Source organism: Sarcophilus harrisii, chromosome 2, assembly GCF_902635505.1.
Source record: "Sarcophilus harrisii chromosome 2, mSarHar1.11, whole genome shotgun sequence".
Classification (NCBI taxonomy): domain Eukaryota; kingdom Metazoa; phylum Chordata; class Mammalia; order Dasyuromorphia; family Dasyuridae; genus Sarcophilus; species Sarcophilus harrisii.
Genome location: NC_045427.1, coordinates 252,291,444 through 252,315,430, shown reverse-complemented (window position 1 = coordinate 252,315,430; position 23,987 = coordinate 252,291,444). Strand labels below are relative to the sequence as shown.

The window sequence follows — 23,987 nt, the reverse complement described above, 5'->3', positions numbered from 1 at the left end:
AAATCCTGCAGATAAGCATGACTTTCCAGCAACATTCCAGCACACAGTTCCTTGCCTTCGCCCTCCCCCAGAAGATGAAATGTGGTAACATACGGGAAATTTGGAGGGGCAAAGGAAGATTTGATGGCCCCCGCATAAATGGCCAGGATAGATACAATGACGCAGGTCAAGAAGAGTGAGGCAAACTTGTTCACATAGCGTACGCCAACAAACACTACCAGCACCATAAGGACCAAGAAGGCTGTGCCATAGACACGCATGTTATTTAGCATGGCAGCTGATTCCTTAAGGGCATCATCACTTCGGAAAATGGCAGCTCGAGGAAAAATGTAGATCTGCCAGGATCAAAAGCAAAGAAAGAGAAAAAGAGGTCACTCTCATGGAACCAAAAAGTTGTGCTACAGCAAAGTACAACAATGGCCACATAGCAAGGCAGAAATATAGAGAACTAATTTGAAACACTCTTAAAGCTAGGACCAACCCTCTAAGATTATCTCCAATCTGTCCCATAGATCTCATTTGTTTGCACATTCTCTCCTCCATTAAACCATTGGCTGCTTGAGAACAGGAACTGTGTGTTCTTTTTTCTTTTTCTTTCTTTCTTTTTTTTGGGGGGGGCCATTCTTTGTATCCTCAAAACTTAGCATGGTGTTTGGAATATAGCAGGCACTTAATAAATGTTGGTTGACTTGAGAACTATTCAAATATAACTGAATCCTTTTAGGTTTTTCTTTTCTAATATATTTCTGAATTAAAATACTTGAAATGACTGGGGAAATAATTTATTAAAATTACTTTCTCCCCCTCTCCCTCACTATTCTGGCTAATTACCCTACCAGAGCAACAGGAAATAATAGTTTTTTGTGTTTAAAAGGTTAAATAAAAATATTATATTGAATCCTGTGTGCTGTTAAACTTATTTCTACTGTCAAAATGGAAATGATTCAAAGGGGTAATAATGACAAGAGAAATTATTTTGCTTTACTCAACTATTTTTTGTTCAGATAGAGAAAACAAATTCCTTTCTCAGTCTCAAAATGACACTGAAATATAACAAAGGAGGAAGTGAAAAATCTTCATTGTCATAATTATATCCACTCCTCCAAGTTCACAATAAAGAACATGGAGTACTAGGGACAGACTGAAAATCAGCCATTTGGTCAATTCTGCTAGCCAGTATTCGAAAGAATTTTGAGAAAAGGCATGCTATTATTTCATCAAATATATCTTCCTGCTCCCCAGAACCTAGCCCAGAACACATACAAGGCATTAGCTCACCAGGAATATCTCAATGGCACCAAGGATATACATGGCTGCTGCAAAGGTGGTACCAAGGTAGAAGCACAGGCCCACAGCTCCACCAAATTCTGGGCCTAATGCTCGGGAAATCATGAAGTATGAGCCTCCGGCTAGAGAAGTAAAATGAGAATTTTTTTAAAAAGAATATATACTAGTGAAAATAAAAATACAAAAGAAAGGAAAATATAAGTAAAATTATTAAATATCCTGGATTTTATGGGAAGCAAATTCCTCAGTAGAAGTTCAACATCATTAAGCCTTCACTGAATAAAAATCTTCATTTATTCCACATGAAGCAACCAAATTTATAGACTCAGAAAAATCAGATAGAAGTCACTAAAAATATGAACATGTAAATTATACTGAAAGAAAAAGGTTTACATGCCCATTTTTAGCTGACACACATTTCTAATACATAATGAAGTATCTTCCACAGACCAACATTCAAGGTTTTAGAAGGCAGTATACATGTTAAATGACATAAAACTCTACTTTCTTAGAATCTTAATTTCTGAATTCCAGAATGTATAAGCAACAGTAATGATAGAAGAACACAACCCTACGTAATACCACCAGAATGTAAACTGAACACTCACCTGGCACCACACCATTGGTGGCAATGGCACTCATGGAGATAGCAGTGAGCATTGTCTAAGCAAAAGAAAGAAATTAATACTAAATAAACAAGATACATTTGCATTTACCTAACCCAATGAGATAACATAAGCATATGTAAAATACTTTGCAAACAAAGTGCTTATGTAAGTGCTGACTATTTGCTGACTATTATTATTATCTTTTTTTTTGTGTGCATATCTAAATGCTTTGGAAATGCATAAGAAAAAGGGTATGTTTAAGCTAGTCAGAAGCATCCCACACCATTCAATTATAGTCTACATACTATAAAAACCTTAAGTGTTATATAAGTGTCCAAATTACAGCAGATTAGCCATGGAATCTGGTTTCTTCTTCCCGATTTACAGAGCCCTATACAGTCTGAATACTGGGATCATTAAAGTACAAGTCTTATGTGTCTCAAAATCGGCAGATGTGATCATGGTCTCATCATCTATACCTTAGGATTAGTCCAAAGCCAGTCCTTTTCATTTCTTCTTCCTTCCTCACAGCATAATTGCTATCCCATAACACACACATAAGAAAATTTTAAAAATAAGACAAAATTGAATCTGTGGTTTTACAGATATAGGGCGCTTCCAGTAAGAAATTTTTCTTTTGCAGTACAAAAGACAAAAACATCACTTAATTTTTGCATTTGTTTATACTTATCAGCCTACAATATTATTATAGGTTTGGTCACATCATTCTTGCTTAGATTCATTCAATAAAACATTTATTAATCATTTATTATCATAGTACCTAGCACAGTACCTGGCATATGATAATGCTTAATAAATGATGATTGCCTGATTGAATGAAATGCACTCATCTATGTGTTGTGGAGGCGACAAAGAATAAAACATATCAATGCTGTAAAATTACCCATGCATATAACTTGTAAATAAAAAGCTATTAAAAAAAAAAAAATATATATATATATATATATATGTACAGTGCCTTGTACTTAGCAGATACTTCTGCTAATTCTTCACACACACAAAAAAGAAGAAATCATAGTATCTGCTCTCAATGACTTTATGCTCTAAGAGTAAAGATGACAGATGACTTAAATAACTATAATAATGTGAGAAATGTATATTAGGGAGTATAAAGTGCCTTATATTCAAAGGAAGGGATTCAGAGAAGGAAAAAAAAATCTTCTAACTCAGGGAAGGCAACAATATGGTGGAATTTGAGATGAATAGGTCCTGAAGGGTGGACAAATTTTAACAGGATAAAATCAGGAGATTTCCAAAAAAAAAGGAACAACACTAACAAAAAATATAGAGGGAAAGTAGAAGGCATATTTGGCTGAAAGATTTGTTATATATATTGAAGGTTGTTCTCCTAGATTTTTAGAACTGAAAATGACTTTTGAAATGATAATGTTGAGGTCTAGATTTGGGGTACCTAAATGAAATTAGGATTTAGTTAAGGTCTAGTGGCAGGTTTGGGGTACAGGGAGTCAAGCATAACTCCCCTGCAACCCCCTTGGATTCGGCGCAAGGATACGGCGGTATATGAGGTCTAGTAGTGGCGCGAATTCCCAATAAAAGCATTTATTGGCCCGGAGAGCTAGATTGATAAAAGGGGTTTATTACTGAGTTTAGAAGTAGGAGATAGGTGAAGGTAGAGATAAGGAGGGCACTGGACAGAGGGTCCAGTGGACAGAGGGTCCTCACATGGCTGCCATGTTTGGAATCTCTGCAAAGAGGGGCTCCCAGTGTGGTCCTTTTAAGTGGGAGACTTAGTTCTAGGGGCTTTTGGGTGTAGCCCCAAAGTTGGCTCAGATCTGGGTGGGGCTGGGACAGGTCCAGATCTTCTATTGGAATTCAAAGGGACCAGGATTTGTGAGTCAAAGGGTAATTTACATTAACTGGGGGGGGGGGGGGGGGGGTTGGGAATCAAAGATTGGAATCTTTCCCGCATCAATAAGATCATAGATGTTAAAAAGCTGAAAAGGATCTTAGGGACTTCTCTGTCACCTAATTCAAAGATAAGAAAACTAAGGCCCAAATAGTTAGTTATTTGCCCAAGATTATGACTATAACTCAGTTCTCCTGTTTCTTCCATGTTTTCATGCTTATACTGAGAAGGTTTAGATTTAGGGAACCAAAATGAGATTAGGGTTTCTGGTGGTCAGGGAGTTAAATGATAAGGTCTAGTGGCAGGTTCCAGGTTCAGGGAACCAAATGGAGAGGTTTGGCTCCCTTGCAACCCCTTGGGATTTGGTGCAAGGATAGGGAGTTTTGGGGACTCCCTTTTGGCGGTGCAGAGATTCTCTGTAAAGGAATTTATAGACCTGAAAACCTAGATTGATAAAAGAGGTTTATTATAGGGATTGGAAGTAAGGTTAGAAATCCTGACAGAGAGGCATAAAGTCTGGTTAGGGAAATAGGTGAGGGTAAAAAGAGGGTAGCACTGGAAAAAATATTATCCAGTGGGCAGAGGCTCCTTAGCATCCCAAGCATAGCATAGCTGGCATGTTTGGAACCTCTACAAAGAGAGGATTTTAGTTTGGCTCTTTTAAATTGAGTGCCCTAGTGGGGGCTGGGAGAGCACAAATTGGCTCAGACCCAGTGAGGGCTTGGACAAACCTGGATCTCCTATTGGAATTCAAAGGGATGCTTTTTGACCAGGATTTGTAATTGAATCAAAGGCTCTGGTATCCTGGAAAAACAACTTGTCTGGGGAGGAAATACCTCAGCCAGGAGGGGCTGAGAATCTGAAAGGAATCACAGGTCAATAGGAAATAGTTTCTGAAAGGGACCACAACCCGCTTCAATACTACTAGACTGTATAACTGGGACCAGCCTGTGAAGAGGTTAGGAGTCTATTTCCTTAGGGGATGAGAAACCATGGAGGAATTTTTGTTGTTATTGCCGGAGAGAAGTAACATGTTATTAGAACTGTGCTCTTATAGAAACATTCTTTTGGGAGAAGTATGGTGGATGTATTAGAAGGGGAGGAAAATTTAGAGATAGTAGATCAAGATAAGAAATATTGAGAGTCCAAACAGAATAAGATCAAGATTGTGAGAAGAAAAAGGGAGAATTAATTTAGGACACGTTTCAGAGATTGGCAGGACCATACATAACTAAAAGAGATAAGGTTTGGCAGAAGACTGATGGTGGGAAACTTTCCTCTGATTCTTCTAGGATTCTGTACTTATCTGTGCAATAATCATTTGTTTGCTATCAACATACTTAAGAGTTCAAAGTTACTTTGGAGATCAACTATTCTAATCCCTCATTTTATAGATGAAGTAACAGATTAAGTTAAAAGTGACATGATGCAATCATCCAAGTAATAAGCAGCAGAGACAAGGCATGATTTCAAGCCCTCTAAAGATATATATTATATCCTTATTTATCCCATTTCAATGCTGCTTCCACTTTTGCTATAACTGATCCACTTCCTTTTCTGGCTTGGGGCACACATTTCCTTAAAAATATCTTTAAATCTATTTCTTGAGAATAAATAATTGTTGATAATGTTCTCTGGCTTACTTAAATTCATCAAATGTCTTTTTATTGACTTTTGGGTCATCTGAAATTATGACTGTTCAAAGATGATGACATTCCATGAATTACAATAGTGGAACACTAATGTTAAAAATATTAGTTTCTGCAGCAGAGATTAACTTGGGATCAGTAAAAGCACCACACAATTTTCCAAATGTTATTCAGTTTAATCTTTTCCAATCTAATATTTATGTATTGGTAGAATAACTCAAGAGGCAATCAGTGTTTATCATTCTTTTTTTTTCCCCCAGGCAAACTTCTCTTTTTGGTTCTAATATTGTCTTGGCCATTTACAATTTTTTAATCTGTAAAATGAAGTCAATGGATTGGAAGACCTCTAAAAAGCTTTTTAGCTCCAAATCTATTATCATCCTATGTTTTATGCCTCCAAGTTTTACGTTTACAATTTACTATTAATCAAAAGTTCTTCCTTTTTAAGTCCAATATTCAATTACAACCATACACTTCAGAAGAGTACTTCATCAATAGTTTGATACTAATAATAGCATAATTTTAAAAGTTAATAGTTAATCCTTTTTAGTGAAACTAGGAATGATGACTAGGGAACATAGATAGGCATTCAAACTAAAGGTGCAAAATAAAATTATCTGTTCACATTAGAATTTGCTTCGCACTATTGCTTCACATAAACTATTCTCTGGACCAGTTTCTGATCCTTAGAATTAAAGGGTGATACTACTTTAAATGAAAGTGAGTCCCTTAGCAAATTTATTTATTAAAAACTACATAACCTGTTGCTACTTTCAAGCTTTTAAGGAACAAAAAAATCATAATTCTTTTGATTGCAAGTTCTTTATAAATGGGATCCACATCTAACTTAATTGGATTTCACTGAATATAATACTTACTTACTGAATATATATTACAGGCAAAGCCTTTTGTTAGGTGCCACGGAACATTAAAGTGAATAAGATTACATTTCTGTCCTCATGCAAGGCACTCTATTTTCTTATAAACTTTTCATTTTGAAACTTCTAGAACAGTATATCAAACAATAGTGGCTCAATAAATATTTGACATTACACTTGATTTTGGTATCAGAATGTTCCCTTCTGGAGAGGATCATTGTTCTTTGCTTTAATGTTATTTTGGGGACAAAACAAAAAATTGGTCAGAATTTAATTCAATGCAGTTCAGGTAATCAAAAACTGAATTTTGAATCTAATAGTTGATATACACAGACTTTCAGAAGCACAAGATTCCCAAAATGTCCCAGAAAGCCATGTGGGACTTACACAGCAGCAGCAGATGAGGACAATGGCAAAGGCCTGGAGAACTCCAGCTGTGCCTACCACCCAAGTGAGGCGTAGAAAAAGGATCACCCCAAAAATATTCTGTAGACATGGGAGGTACACACCCATGAAAGTACCCATCTGGGGGCTCTGGAAAGAAAGACAAAGAGAAGAAAAAGAAAGAAGTTAAATGTCTATTCAGGAGAGAAGGTGTCCTTCCTCCTTGAATGCCCAAGATATGTAATCCTTACCCACCATTATAATTTCAACAGCATAAATAATAGGATAAAGAGTTTCCTGGGAAGAAGATACACACACACACACACACACACACACACACACACACACACACACACATATGAAATCCATATCTTATAGATGAAAGGTACCCCACCTTTTATTACAGATAGGTAAGTAGTTCCAAATAAAAATCTATGTTTTATCAATGGGTCGGTCCTCTATAATTTCATATTACCTGCTTTTCAGAACTATGTTTTGAGTTCCTCTCCAAACAGAGATCATCTCCATGAGTAATGGAATAATGACTCAGGTAGAAGGGCTCTTTCCCTTAGCACTACTTAATTTCCATTAGTATTTGGCAAGAAATCCTCAAAAGCAGCCTATAACATAAAGGTTGGTTTGGAGGCACTTCCTGTCTTCAGAGTTGAACAAGAATATTAAGTTATGTGTTTTTCCATATTTTTCTCTTAAGTGAAACTGATTATTGGTTTTACAAAAATTAGAAAAAAATGCTATCATCTAACAAACCAGAAAATATAAGATTTCTTCTCTTGTACTATTCTGACATTCTCTTCCTTTCCTATGTTCAGGGTTTCTTTTACATACTTGTCATATCCTGGGGCCTTACCTTGGTGGGTTTCTTTTTTCCTTCTGTAATATTCTCTGCTTCTTCATGTTCCTTTGCTCCTTGTGTCAAATTAGTATAATTAGCCATGCGGTTAAGCAATGAAGACACTTTTGGCCTAGTGTCCATTTCTTCCTATCAAGAGGAAATAAGTAATTGGGAAGAATGCTGAGCATTAAGTAAATAGCAGAGTAACACAAAGCCTAGAAAACTATAACAATATGCCATAGATTAATTATTCCCAAAACTTTACCTTTTCCCTCCTTCAATAGGCAGAGAACTACAAATTCAATTCAGAGAATATGAATGTAAGTACTGTCTTTTTAAAAGAAGACTAAGGCAAATGTATTTTATAAAGGCTTTTCAACTTAGCCCACAACCTAGGGGAAAAAAATGTTAGACATCTGTGCAAGATTATCCCCTAGTAAGAGTACTGAAAATATGACTGTTGTCTATAGCACTGTTTTTAGGTTGCTAATATATTCCTGGCAATACGATCAGACTTTTTCATCACTTTTTAAGAGAATAGGTCTATAAAAAGGTTTTTTAGTTGATTTTGCTTTTCTTAAAACTTCATTCTATCTCCTGAAGGTAGCTGAGAGAAGATGGTCGTTTATAAAAAGCAGCATTGAGACAGCAATTGTCCCTTGCTCAAAGTCAGCCAAAGGCAGTGCTGGCTCAATAATTAGGCCAGAGTTCTACAGAGCCTTTCAGAATGAGCTCTATTGTCTCTATTGGGAAATAGACAACTAGATCAGAATTATCAGTATAACTGTACTTTCTATGGTGATTTTTTTCTAATGTTTCTGAAAAAGGTTTTCAAATGGACATAAATTGTATTGCTTTACATACAAGAAAAGAAATGGCACAGTATAGAGGGCTGGCCTTTGAGTCAGGAAGGCCTGTGTTCATATGCTGTTTCTGACATAAACTGGTTATATAACCATTGGAAAATCACTTAAACTCTCCGTGACCAAAGCAATCCTCAAGACTATATATAAAAGACAAACTGCTAGATTATGAAATCAGGTGAAAGAAGTTTTCATACTGAAAGTTCTATATATTAATCAAATCTCAGTTATCAATTCCACTCTCACAGATAAGGACTATGGAAAAAGTCCCAGATCAACCCTTTAAATATTAACTGATCATTGTCATAATCCATATCTGAGATTTCAGGATTTTTTTATTGTTCAAGTAGAAATGCTAAATCAACCATTTATTTTAAGTGAGATTATAGATGTATTAAATTATTAACTATAATGATGAATTAAAACATTAATCAACCATTATTTTATTAGGTAATAATAGTATTAAGTTAAATTGAGCACAGCTGTCATTGTTTATTGCCAACTAATGGAATGGAAAATATAGAGAATTCTTGCCAATATTCTTACAGAAGTTTCATGACTGATTACACAGTAATTTCTATCTCTAGTTTTCTCTGAACTATTACCTCAAAGAGTGCCAGGTTTCTGTCAAAATATTCATCCCCCTCTTCAAAATTGGAGTTGTTGAGATAAGCATTTCGAGCTTTCTTATGCCCATCATCTGTTTTAAAGGGAAAAAAAGGTGGGGGGGAAAAACAATAAATTTCTTAGTGGGATTCAAGTGCCACAGTGGGATTCAAATGCCAGCAAATTAGTGCATCTGCTGTGACATATAAAACACACTTCCTAATAAGAAATAGTGATGAGCAAGTTTTTATTTAAGGTTGCCAAGAATTAGAAAATAGGATTTTCCCTTAAATACTGATAGTACAAAAGAAGCTAGGAAGAATTGAACATAAATTATTCCAATGATTCTTCAGGCAGTTGTTTGGAAGACCCTCAGATAATGAAAGCTCAGACAGACCCCCATCATCCAGTCACCTGTGCAAATAATAACAAGCTCACGTTTATATAATACTTTAAGATTTACAATGTGTTTTCTTCACAAGAGTCCTATGAGTTTGTTTAGTTCAATTATTATCTCCATTATTAAAGGAAAGGTAAAGGAGGGGATTAAGTATTATATAACACCTACCACATGCCAGGTACTGTGCTAAGTATTTTTATAAAAATCTCATTTGATCCTCACAACAACCTTTCAAGGTAGATGCTATTATTATTCTCGTTTTACAGTTGAGGAAAGTGAGTCAGAAGTTAAATGACTTATCCAAGATCACATAGCTAATTAGTATCTGCAGGTCACATTTGAACTCAGATCTTCTTGACTCCCGACCTAGCATTCTATCTATTCTGTCACAGTGGGCTATATGAGACACCCTCCTACTTTAATCAACTTTACCATTAATACTGCTAGTAGTTAAAAATCTGTTGTTTCAGATCTAAGTTACTTAACAACAAATTACTTGAAATATATACATATATATAGCCTTAAACAACAACTGTGATATCCCCAGAATTTTCCATAGCAAATCCATGCAGAAAAGCACATACTAGCCTTTAAAGGGGCCTAAAAGTTTGTTCACAACAACAATGCACCATACAAACATTAACTTCATTTGATCTTTAAAATAGTTCTGAGTGGTATAGATATTTTCCCCAATTTTGCAGAGGATACTACTGAGCATTAAAGGGATTTGTCTATAATCACACAGTATGTTTCCTGACACCAAGTCCAGGCTCTTTCCATTTGCTTTGAGGTTCTTCCCATATTCTTTTTATTTCACATTGAAACGGAAGATTTTTTCATATAGCCAGTTTAAATGTCAATCTCTTTATACTTCTTTATCACTGATACACCAACTTTAACCAAACGACTCCCTCCTTAGGTAATAAAATATGATGTACATTTTGCCACTGAGCTATGAGAGAAAATCAGTCCTCATATTAGGCTAACACCTCTGTTCAAGGTTATTTCCATTACTAGGCCCCAGTATGCAACAACTTTCTAAAATTTGTGTCTACAGGATAAAGTTCAAACACCTCAATTTTGCTATTCCTTAATCTTTACACACTATACTTCTCACCTAAACCAATCTCCCCTTTAATCTTTCCCTTCCATTAGGCTATATATCATTGTCCCATCCCATCCCATTTCCTCCAACATTCTGCCCCTTATTTAAATCACTGTGCTCACTTATCTTCAATCTCTACTATCCTCTTGTTCTTACAAATATACCTGTCTCCAACATCTTCAACAAATTCTCCCTTGATCCTTCCATCCCTGCAGTAATCCTCTACGTCTTGTTCCCTTTGTGACAAAACTTGAAAAGGACATCTGTCTTCACTTCCTCTCCTCTCAATCTCTTAACTCCTTTCAAACTGACTTCTGATCTTATCATTTTATAGAAACTGTTCTTTCCAAAGTTAGCAATGATTTAAGTGCCAAATTCAATGGCCCTTTCTCAACCCTGATCCTCCTTGAACTTTCTACAACCTTTGACAATGCCCATCACTCTCTCTTTTCCTTGATATTCTCTCTCTGTTTCAAAGAAATTGCTTTTGTAATTCTCTTTCTACCTGTCTGACCTCTCATCCATCTCCTTTGCTGATTATTCATCCAGTTCATACTCCACAGGGCTCTATGCTAAGTCCTCTTTTTTTCTTTCCTGTATTACTTTCCTTGGTGATCTCATCAGCTTCCATGGATTTAATTATCTCTATGTTGAAGATTCTCAAATCTACTATTTCTGTTGTCCTCTAGTCTTACAACTCCCAATGCCTTTCGGACATCTCAAATTGGCTACCAAGAGATATCTTAAATTTAACATGCCCCAAAAGGAACTTATTTTTCTTCTAGAACTCTTTTCCCTTCCAAACTTCCCCATCATTTAAGAGCACCAACATCCTCCAGTCTCATATGTAATCCAGGAATCATCCTGAACCCCTCACTATCTCTCATCCTCCATATCCAAGCTATTGTCAAGGTTTATGAATTTCACCTTTGCAGTATCTCTTGAATATTCTTCCTTCTGTTCTCTGAGGTTGCTGCCATTCTAGTGATGGCTTTCATTACCTCATGCCTAGACTATTGTGATAGCTGCTAACGGGTCTGCCTGTCTCTCTCCCCACTACAATCTATTTTTTATGTAGCCATTAAAATGATTTTCCTAAAGCTTAAGTCTGATCATGTCACCTCCCTCCTTAAGATATCCAATGGCTCTCTTATTACCACCAGGATCACATACAAAATGCTTTGTTGGCACTCAAAGCTCCTCATAACCTAGCTCAACCCCTACCTTTCTAGTCTTATACTTTATATCATCCCAGTACTCTTTGAACTAGTGAAACTGGCCTCCTAGCTACTCCATGAACAAGATGAGGAGGGAGAGCATTCCAGGCTTGGAGATGAGCCAGAGAAAATCCCTGATGATGGAGAAAATATTAATTATGCAGATTAAAGTTAAAAAAGTGTTGTATGTATAGTTTTTTTTCCCCTTCCTCTTTTTGGAAAGCTGGTTATTAAACATTTCCCACCACACCTCTATTATGACATGACTGACAAACAAGTGAAGGACAAGCATTTGAAGCAGACTTAGGGTAGCAGTAGGGAAGGTGTTCAGGAAAATGCTTCCCAGTGCAATCAGGAGGATATTTTTAACCTCTGACTCTAAAAAACAAGGATGGAGATAGTAGTATTTACATCAGTGATATTTCTACATTTAAATGTACTTGGACATAAAAATTTATTTATTCATATATGAAATGTTTATATATGTGAAATATACTATCTTATAGGAATAATGACTTATAGGAGAATTGAAGGTAAATGGCAGTTTTGATATTGTGACCACGGGTAAGTTACTTCTCACCTCCATTTTCCTTATCATAAACTAAGGATGTCATAATGCTTGCACTCCTATTCTGTCTGGACCCATTTCCTCCTCTATTAAGTAAGGGAACTGGATTCTGAGGTCTCTCAAAGCTCTAAATCTATTATTCTATAATAAATGTAGGTTATAATTATTTTTTTATAGTTTACAATTGATTTCCTTACAACTTATGCTATGATATAGGAAGTAAAAATATTATTTATATTTTTCAATTGAAGAATAGCATCAGACAATAAGTTTTGCAGAGAGAGCTCCAATTTTCATAGGAATGACCATATCACTACAATTAAATCAACTCCAGTAGCTATCACCTTCAAGAGGAATATAATTTTTTTCTCTATTTATTCTATAAGCTTCTATGTACCTACTTATTTGCTTATTGTCTACCCCCTTATCTTATAAGAACCTTGAGGGCAGGGACTACTGCTTGTCTTTCTTTGTATGGCCAGGGATTAGCACTGCTGAAAGAGGATTTGAATCAAGGACTTCTGATTCCAAACCCTGTGTTCTTTCTACAGTACCATAGTACCTCTCCAGGTTCAAACATACTGAAAAGAATATAAGATATGATAGGAAGTCCGTTTTAGGAAAAAACCAAACTAACTTCTGAAGTGCTTTATCATTGGCTGAGGTGGCGTGTCATTCTCATGGATTATCTTTACATTGTTAAAAATGACAAATATGAAGAATATAAAGAAAAATGGAAAGACAGGTATATATAAATTTATGAAAATGACATAGTATACTGACAGACCAGATGAACAATAGAATTTTGAGCACAAAAACAGAATAAGGAAAGGAAAAAAAAGTTATTTATTCTGTTAGCATTTACCTTATTTAAAAAATGCAAATATTTCTCATTATATGGGAGTACATTATATGGGGTCAAACTGGTCATATAGTAACTTTAAAAGGTTTTACCAATATTTGTCTTTTTATTTTAAAAATAGAAAAAGGAGGTAGCAAAGTAAGTGTTTAAGAGGTTAGTCTAATGTCTAAGACCAGCCATAGAAGAAGGTGGGGGGCAGTAGCACTTTACTGAAACTGTTGCACACAGAAAGTTGTTTTCTCTCCTAAGCCATCTGTCTACTGGTAAGAGAACCTGAGCATCATTATATCTATCTATCCATTTATCCATCCATATCGGGAGACATACAATCATACCTTGTTTTATTTCAGATATTTCATTTTTTACAAATTGAAGGTTTGTGGTAACCCTATGTCATGCAAGTCTACCAGGGCAACGTTTTCCAATATCATGCTTCTCTGTCACATTTTGGTAATTCTTGCAATATTTCAAACTTTATCATTATTATTATATCCTATTGTGGTGATCTTTGATCAGTGATTCCTGATACTAGTACTATAATTGTTTTGGGATGCCACAAACTGCCACCATTTAAGATGGTGAATTTAATTGATAAATGTTGTGTGTCTTGATTGCTCCACTGAAAAATCATTCCTCTTTCTCCCTCTTTATAGACCCCTGTATTCTCTGAGACACAGCAATATTAAAATTAGGCCAATAAATACCCCTACAGTGACCTCAAAGTGTTCAAGTGAAAGAAGGAATCAATCAAATGTGGCATTACTATTTTGTTTTTAAAAAATTTTAAGAAAACTTTCAGCAATCATGACCCTGATCAGTCAACAGCCATCAACACTGAGGCAAGATCCTCCACCAACAACAAGATTATGATTTGCTGAAGGATCAGATAATGATTAGCACTTTTTAGTAATAAAATAGTTTAGCTATGCCCAGAAAAAGAACTCTGGGAGATGACTAAAAACCATTACATTGAATTCCCAATCCCTATATTTATGCCCACCTGCATTTTTGATTTCCTTCACAAGCTAATTGTACAATATTTCAGAGTCTGATTCTTTTTCTACAGCAAAATAACGTTTTGGTCAGGTATACTTATTGTGTATCTAATTTATATTTTAATATATTTAACATCTACTGGTCATCCTGCCATCTAGGGGAGGGGGTGGGGGGGTAAGAGGTGAAAAATTGGAACAAGAGGTTTGGCAATTGTTAATGCTGTAAAATTACCCATGTATATATCCTGTAAATAAAAGGCTATTAAATTTAAAAAAAAATGCACATTAAAAAAAAAAAAAAGTAATAAAATAGTTTTAAATTAAGGTATGTAAATTTTCAGACATACTACTGTTACATACTTAATAGACTACATTATAGCACAAACATAACTTTTATATGCATGGGGACATCAAAAACTTTGTGTGATTCACTTTATTGTAATATTTGCTTTATTGGAACCAAACCCACAGTATCTCCAACATATGCCTCTGTGTGTATGTGTATGTATCTATCTCTACAGTGAGGTATGTGTCTCTATAGATATAGGTAAATAAATATAGGTATATGTGTACACACATATACATAGTTATACTGACAAATATAAATAGATATAATATAGAGCTAGAGCTAGAGAGAGATATCTAAGGATTCTGAATTATCATAATATTTTTCCTCTTACATTTTGAAGTAATACCTGCTCTTCCCCTCCCCAAGCAATCATCATGTTTCCTATTTTCAATTTTATCTTTTTTATTTTGTGATCTATTATGCATGCAATGGATATATTGCTTTCTCTTTGATATAATTTTTCAAAGGCTTCTTGTTTCATTATAAGCAATTTTACATTATTGTAGGGTCACCATTCCTTTTACTTTTCTTCAATAAAAAATCAGATTCCCATTAATTTAATTGAGGCAATGACTCGATACTCTTTAGTTGATGAATATGCGGCTGATTTCAAATGAACCCAAACTTTATTTTCTACCACATATCTAAAGAAAAATTGCAAACTGATGCTGAGTGAAATGAGCAGGACCAGGAGATCATTATATACTTCAACAACAATACTATATGATGACCAGTTCTGATGGACCAGGCCATCCTCAGCAACGAGATCAACCAAATCATTTCTAATGGAGCAGTAATGAACTGAACCAGCTACGCCCAGAGAAAGAACTCTGGGAGATGACTAAAAACCATTACATTGAATTCCCAATCCCTATATTTATGCCCACCTGCATTTTTGATTTCCTTCACAAGCTAATTGTACAATATTTCAGAGTCTGATTCTTTTTCTACAGCAAAATAACGTTTTGGTCAGGTATACTTATTGTGTATCTAATTTATATTTTAATATATTTAACATCTACTGGTCATCCTGCCATCTAGGGGGAGGGGGTGGGGGGGGGTAAGAGGTGAAAAATTGGAACAAGAGGTTTGGCAATTGTTAATGCTGTAAAGTTACCCATGTATATATCCTGTAAATAAAAGGCTATTAAAAAAAAAAAACCTGAAAGAAGCCTTCATGAAATGTAAACATCTCTATAATTTTTTTCTAAAGTATTGCTAGATCACTGAAGGACAAAGAATTAAACAGAAGTAGTATGGCACAGTAGAAAAACCACTGGATTTGAAGTCAAAGGACCTAAGTTCAAATCTTGTTTACAGTCTTAAACAATTCATATGCCTTTTCTGGACCTCAGTTCATCATCTATAAATTGAGAAGGCTGACCTGAATGGCCTCTGGGCCTTCTTCTAACTCCAGAAAACTAGAATTTGATTGGCAGCCCATCCAAAACTTGTATTTTATTAGAAAGGTAGCAGGAAATGGTCTCTACCTTTAGGGAAAAAACAAACAATCATATCGCAGGTCCATTTTGTCATTTTGTCTTCCTTTCTTATCCAACTAGTGTTTGGATTGTTTTAAAAGACATGATTACATATTAAATTAAATAGGAAAAATCACTGGGTTCATTGTCTAAAGGAAGAATTTTAGAAATGTTTCTAAAGTCCCATTCTACAATCCTCAGCAATAATCTTGGCTCTGAGTCATTTAGCTAATATTTTTACCTGTCTTGGTATAGTCTTGGCTGGGAAATATTTCTTAAACTGACCTTAACAATAATCAGCCTCAAATTGTAACTTCCTCCTTTTCTTTTTGAAACCTCACCCTGCTTGCTACACAGTTTTGTATATGATGATGCTGGCAGCTTTATTCTTCCATCTTTTGAGTTTTCCCTCAGCCCATCCCTAGGACTTGTGGAAGAGGCTTGGTGAGTAACAGAATAACAATTACAGGGAAAAGACTGTACCTTGCTGTCAAAATAAATAAAAGGAATGAAAGGGACTATTATAAATACAATTCAACATGTAATGTTTAACAAATACATTAATTCTTCATCTAAAAGGGTTAAATTACTACCACCCCCAAACAGTACCATTACAGAGAGTTACCAAAACTTGTATTGCCAATTATTGAAGCACCTTTAGGGAGAAAAATTATTGCCAATTATTGAAGCACCTTTAGGGATAAATGAAAAGCTTAACAATAATTATCATTGACTTTTCTTTATCAACTGTTACTTCTAGATTTCATAGATCTTTAAAAAAGGGAAAGAAAACAGTAATCATACCACATTAGTCCTAGCTTAGAGAGTCATTATGATGAGATCTTGAGTATTAGGTGTGGTTAGTAGATGAATTGATCCCTGAGGGAGGCAGGCAGGAGGCAAGGTGAGAGACCAGTTCAACTTCATGGTCCCCCACTCTGGGGAGGTTTTCCACTCTGAAATCCAAGTTATGTCAAATTCCTGAGCCCACCTTGCCATGCCTTGTCAGGAATCCCAGTCATGTCCCTGAAGTTAAATTTTCCCTATAACATGAACTTCTGGGCCATCCCAGGGCTGCTGCCTTCCCTTTGGGTCAGTCTGCCAGGGCATTCTCTTCCTCCTTACCTCTCTCCCAAGCCACATGGCATCTCCCCTAACTCTACTAAGCTTCCCAACCTTCCGGCTAACTAACTCTTTTGGGCTGCTGGGTCCCTTTCAGGATGTAGCCTGCCAGCGAAGGACATGCCCCGATTTCATGGGGTGCTTGGACTTCATATACTCTCCTACTTTATTTCATATTTACCCTTCCCAGTAACTATTGTATCCCTTCATTTGTCTGTAACCTATTCCCTAAATAAATCTATTTCTTATCAAAGAGAATGGCCATTGTGAATTCTTCACATGATTGAACCCTAATTTTTGGTGCCTGACGTCATTTGGTAACAAATCCCACATTATAGATCACATTATTGAAAGGGTAGAGGATAGTCTACCCTAACAAAACACAGGTAAGTTATTCAAAGTGGAACAAAAGATTGATTAACTGCTCAAAACGGTTAGAAGTTTTATGCAGCTATTGGTAACTAAAAGCAATTAATGTCTGAGGTTACTCTTTCACAGAAAGGCATTATCAGCTGCACGTTGGGCCAGCACTAAGGAAACAGAAAACACACACACACACACACACACACACACACACACCCCTATGGTTTGTCTGCACTGGACTTAATATCATGCATCAATGGTGAATAAGGAATTATGCCTAATCCTCAAGTCTATTGGGTTGGAAGTAGTCAAGTCCTGCTTCTCCTCTTCAAAATGCCTTTGTTTTATATTTACTGGAAAACTAATTAAAGTTCTTCCTTTAAAAGTCTTTAATGGTTTTATGTTCTTAAGATAGAGGCAATATGAAGTCCAGTTTCTAAGTATAGAGAAGTCTTAGGATAAAATAGGGGGGAAAAAAAAACCCAGTGAAAAATCAAAATATACAAGTATCTTGATATATGCATATATATATTAATATTCATAATACAGTTATTGGCAGATAATAAGTGCTTGTTGACTAATACTTAGTTTTTTAAAGGAAAATCTTTTCTTATGCAACTCCTGCCCCATCACATAAAACATTAAATTTCTAAGTACTACTTACTACTTGGAAATTGCTACAGGACAAAAATCTTAAGGAAAATAGTGGAAAAAATTTGTCAGTTTATCAATACTGGATCTCATATAATACTATAAACAAAGAAATCATCAGAATGATTTGATACAGGTTAAAAATTTGAAAGGTCATCCATCAGTGGAATGTATAAAATATGCAACATACAGAAGAAATCAAAGCTAATATTCAATAAACTCAAAGACTCCAGCTTCTAGGTTAGGGACTGATCTGATAAAAATGTCTTGAAAAACAGCAGAGTTGGCAGATACTGAGTTTAGAGGAAAAAAAAAAGTCATACTATGTACTAAGGTAAATTCCAAATGTATATATGACAAGCATTATGAGAATCATTTCCCAGTTGATAAAGGATCAATGGATTTGAATGTTGAGTTTTCAAAGGAAGAAATCCAAGATATCAATAACCATATGGAAAAAATACTTCAAATGACTAAGAGAAATGCAAATTAAAGCAAGCTCTGAGGTTCCACATAATAGACTGGCAAAGTTGATGAAAAAAGAAAATGGCAAATATTGGAGGTTTTTTGGGGGAGAAAAAGGAACATTAATAAACTGTTGGTATGCCTCTGGATTGGTCTGGTCACTTTGGAAAGCAATTTGGAATTATACTCAAAAAATTACTAAAATGTACATACTTTTTGACCCAGATATCCACTACTTGGCAATATCAACAAGGACTCATGCTTATAAAAATATTTATGTCAGCTTTTTCATTAGTGACAAAGGACTGCAAATTAAGAGGATGCTCAACAACTGGGGAACAGCTGAACAAATTATGGCATATGAATATAATGGAATACTCATATATCATGAAAAATGGATTGTTTGGAAAATGGAAAAAAAAGGATAGTTTCAGGAAAATCTGGGAAGATTTGTATAAACTGATAGAAAATGAAGTGAGCTGAACTAGAACAACTTATATAATAAATGCGATGCAATGACCAACTACAATTTCAGGAAGGTGATGGTAATGTATGCTACCCATCTCCTAAAAGAGAGGTGATGGACTCAAGTCGCAAAAACAAACACATTTTTGGGCAAGTCCAACGTCAGAATTTGTTTTACTTGGTTATGTGTATTTGAAATAAGGGTTTTGTTTTTCTTCCTTTTTTTTCCCCCAATGATACCTGCAGATGTGAGAGAAAAAAGATTTTTTTAAACTGAAACTGATGGGTATGTGAAACTGTTGTTCCCTTTTGATCTGTAAAATTAACACTGAAATTATGTCCCTTTTGATTCCTGACCTCCCAGACTCCAGAGAGTCTATGAGAGAGTGTGTTTCTTAGGCTGGACCATTTCTAAGGCAAATCACCCCCAAAGATAGCTGGATTTCCATTCAAATTCAGGCTGAAAAAGCCTTCAAAGTAATTTCAATTGGGAGATCCTGGCCTGATAGGCTCAAACTGCCCCAGCTCCCCACCAAGATCTGCTCATAAAATAGGTTTCTGCTCTCTCATTTCTTTGCAGAATGTCCAAAGTAGTATGCTTTACCTCTTTGGCATAGCTGCCAGAACCCTGCCTGCTGTGAAGACATTCTCTTCTCAGCAAAAAACCTTTTGTTATTTCTCTGCCAGGACTCTGCCACTGAAGAAGTCAGTCTTTCTAGCAAAGCTGGCTTCTCATCCAACAATAAACTTCCCTTTTTGCCATCTAAAACTCTTTGGGTACATGAATTCTTTCACGAAGGACCTGCACCAACCAAAAGGGGATTCCCACAACTCTGACTGCCACTAAAACCCCATCAAAACCATTTCCAAAATTAAAATTTGGAAAAAGAATGCCATTTGCGAAATACTGCTCTAGGGATACCACCATACTTCTATGTAGAATTTTATAGTTTTCAAAACACTTGGAATCTGTTATTTCATTTGATCTTAAAAAAACATCCTGAGAGCTAGGCAGGGGCAAGATAGCATTATCCTCAATTCAAAGTTCTGAGAGGAAAAGAGACTACAGTTAAATGACTAATAAACAGAGCCAGGATTAAAACTCAGCTGTTCTGACTCAATTCAAGTGCTAGGAAGGGAGATGGTGCCAACTTTCTGAAGTCCACAGATATATTTAAGACAATTTGTATAGCATATACATTCACTCAGCAACGTGTTCCCTGAATGAAAAGGGAATAAAGCACTAGTGTCTTTTATTTTTTACTTCAAATTCTGAGACTTTTTAATAGAAGTAAAGAATATATCAGCTATCTCCTCCACTTTGTACACTTTTTCTATGTACCTATCCCAACCTTTCTCTGAAGATCCAAAATTCCTGCAAAATTTCCCCAATTTTAGACACTATTCTTAAAATACAAAGGAAGGATGAGACAATTAATTTACCAGCACATCCTGTTTGGAAGAGAATGGGAAACATAAAGAGTTGCTTAAAATAATGTTATTTATTAAAAAACACTTTGAAACATTAAAATATAAGTAACCAAAACAACAACAACAAAATACCCACCAAATAGTCACATAGTAAGGGAGTTACAAAGTTCAAGACATCATGCAGTATTTGTCTTCTCCCCATTTTATTTAGTATAACCAACAACAGACTCCTTTAAGGATTATACTAAAACAAAAGGGTTCTAATTCCCACAATCTTCTAACTATAAACTTTGGGAAAAGATCATTAACAAACTGGTTTTCTAAATATGGACAAAATGGGCCTTATCAAGGTTCAGGATGATCTCCAAAAGTCCCTACTAAATGATGGCTATGAAAGGTGGAAAAAAGTTGAAAATGATGAGAAAAGAAAGAAAGAAATAAAAAGTTTTAGTGAGGAAACTCAATTCACAAGATCTTAAATGTCCAGGTTAGTATAGTCAGGGAGGACCACAGAGAGAAGTTGGTCCTCTCAGCAATACTGTACCTAGCAGCTGGCTGTGTTCCCCTGTGATGGAGTTCTGACTTGGGTCTGAAAAACAAACAATCAAAAAGAAAAGGAAAAATGAATGACAAAAAGAAAAGAAGGAAATGAGCAAATGTTAAAAACCTCCCCCCAAATACATTAACAAAATAAAACAGTCATGAAAAGTCTGAATGTAACAATTTTTCTCTATTAAAAAAGAAAAGAAAAATGAGTTTTAATTATCATTCAGGTTGGAGGATATGAAAAAAGAGCTTTCCCAAGAATTTCACAGTACAAATGAACATATGAAAACACATTTCAGAAAGATATAGTTAAAAATTCCATTGTTTCACTTCACACCTTGCAAAATAGCAGATGACAAAAACTAATCATGTTCAATGCTTTACTCCCTCAAATTTTTTAAATTAAGAAACATCAACAAATATGGACATTTCCACAAACAGAAAAAGAGTTGAATATGAAAACATGAAATTCTATTGTTTATGAAAAACCTCTATTACTAATTTCCTACTCTCCAAACTCTTTCCCTACACCATAAAAGCTTAATTTTATAATACATAGTCAAACAAGACAAATTTATATCAGTCCTGTCTGAGAAAGTATCTCATTCTGACAAGGGAGCCCCCAAACTCTCTAAAACTCCTTCAAGGAGAAAATCTCCTTGAATTCTGTCTGGCCTCTGGCGTCAGGACAAACAGCTTCATTCTAGGTGGGGCTGGTTGAGTCCAGAGCTGGAGAATTCCAACCCTATTGAATTGAAGAGACACCCATTCAATTCTAAGATTTTCTATTCAATTCCAGCTCAAGCTGAAACCCAGCCCCCATCAAGAGCAAAAAATTCAGCTTGTAGCTAAGGCTTCTATTATAAAAAGAGCCAATTTTAAACTCACTTGAAGAGGACCTAACATACCATTGCCATGTCATGCCATACCAAGGAAACCTCTGCCCAATGAAATAATATTCTTTCAGCGTTACCTTCTCTTTATCTCCCTCACCTATTTCCCTAACAAGACTTTATATCTCTCTGTCCCGACCTTGCCACTAAGGAATTCAGTCTTTCTATTCATGCATAGCAAAGGCTAACTTCCCAATGCCAATAATAAACCTCTTTTACCAGTCTAGGTTTTTGGGTTCATAAATTCCTTTACAAAGAACCTCTGTTCTGCCAGAAGGGGGTTCCTACAATTCCCTACCTTGTGCCAATCCTAAAGGGGATTTAAGGGAGCCAAACCTCTTCATTTGGTTCCCTGAACCCCGAACCTGCCATAACCTCATCATTTAACTCCCTGACCACTAGGAACCCTCATCTCATCATTTTGGTTCCCTGAATCTAATCTCATCATTTGGTTCCCTGACTGGTTATCGAGGGGAGGCTACCCTGAATCTAATCTCATCAATTCTATATCTATTATATCCATTTATTATAATTATTATTCTATATACATGTATATTGATAAATACATATGTAATGGATTATAATCCATTAACTTTTTGCTTAGAGATCCTTGCTTCATCATGTCTTTTGAAGTTATGATTGGTCATTGCATTTGATTTTGTTTATTTCACTCTGTATTGGTTCATATAAATCTTCCAAGGTTTCTTTAAATCCTATCCCTTAGTCATTCTTGAAGTGAAATAGTTTCACAGTTTGTTAAGCCATTCCCTAATAAGTGGAAACCACTTTGTTTTGAGGCATTTTTTTTTTTTTTTAGCATCATAAAAACCTTCTATAAACATTTTTCTACTTATTGGTCCCCTCCTTCTGTCTTTCATCTCTTTGTGGCATATGCCTACTAGTTGGTCCCTGGATCAAAGAGAATGCACAGAATAAAGGCTTCTTGTATACAGTTCCAAATAGTTTTTCAGAATGGCTGTCCTCAACATTTACAATTACACCAACAGTGTATTAGTAGTGTGCCTTCACTTTCACTGGCACTCCAATAACTGCCATTTCTCATTTAGTCATCTTTGACAACTTGATGAATATGAAGTACAACCTCAGAAATGTTTTAATGTATATTTCTACTGCTATTGTTATGCCATAGTTCTCTTTAACTGTTCTGACTCGGTTTCCCTGAACTAGTTTCCTTTGTCTCAGTTTCCTTAACTGTTCTGTCAAATCCCCTTAGTCGTAAAAACCCACTCTGGTCCATTAAGATTGGGAACCATTTACTCTAAGGTTATAAACTGCTAGCAAGATAAACAAGAGAGCAGAACTCCTGACCCTCCCCTGTTCTCAAGAATTTACAATATTCCTCTAAAATATTCCAAGATACCTTACAGACATCTTTATCTCTGGGTATTCAGACATCCTGTCTCTGGGCTTTTAGGATTTATGGTCTCCCCCCCATCCTCTTGGTTCTTTGTTTCTAAAGGGTATTTAAGGAATTGAGCAGCTCCTATTGCTTGCTGGATTCTTTGAGATGACAGTCTCCCCTGCCCTGGGACCAACATGGATTCCTTGGTCCCAGTATATCTTTATCTGACTGGATAATTTGAGACAAGAGTCCTGTCCAGTCAATTATACTCTCCAATTAATAAACTACTGAAAACTCTCTAATCTCTCTCCTGCCTCATTTTCTCCGGCATTACACTATTAGTGATTTTAAACTGCAGAGTGAACTGAGGAGTATCAAAAGAACACAGAGAATAAATAAAAATACAAACAGAAAAACAAATGCGGACTAATTTTTAAGGTTTTTTAAAATGGCAATTTTATTTGCATGACATATCATTTTCTATTCCAAATATATCCTTTCTAATTAGGGAGCCACTCTTTGTAAGAAAAGATAAAAAAAAAAAAAGGCATATTTCAGCAAAATCGATCAATCTGTTACCTGTTTCTACCAGTATATACTAGTATACCAGACTGTTTGATTATCTGTATCCTTGATCTCTATCAAGATGTGACAAGGATACGTTTTTTCCAGCTCTTTTCCAAAGCCAAACCTAA

The 23,987-nt window shown here is 35.5% G+C and overlaps 1 protein-coding gene across 3 annotated transcripts in view; it reads right to left on the bottom strand.

Annotated features, from left to right (window-relative positions):
* SLC12A6 (solute carrier family 12 member 6) overlaps window positions 1-23,987 on the bottom strand; it is a 105,259-nt gene that overhangs the window by 23,148 nt on the left and 58,124 nt on the right. For 2 of the 3 annotated variants that reach the window (XM_003755961.4, XM_031952020.1), the window contains exons 2-8: window positions 21,035-21,079; window positions 9,016-9,110; window positions 7,563-7,694; window positions 6,698-6,844; window positions 1,896-1,950; window positions 1,279-1,409; window positions 94-335 (exon numbers count right to left, since the gene is read on the bottom strand). In XM_003755961.4, coding sequence (XP_003756009.1) covers window positions 94-335; window positions 1,279-1,409; window positions 1,896-1,950; window positions 6,698-6,844; window positions 7,563-7,694; window positions 9,016-9,110; window positions 21,035-21,079 — 847 coding nt within the window. The remainder of the gene's footprint in view (window positions 1-93; window positions 336-1,278; window positions 1,410-1,895; window positions 1,951-6,697; window positions 6,845-7,562; window positions 7,695-9,015; window positions 9,111-21,034; window positions 21,080-23,987) is intronic. The other variant, XM_031952019.1, reaches the window with a different exon arrangement.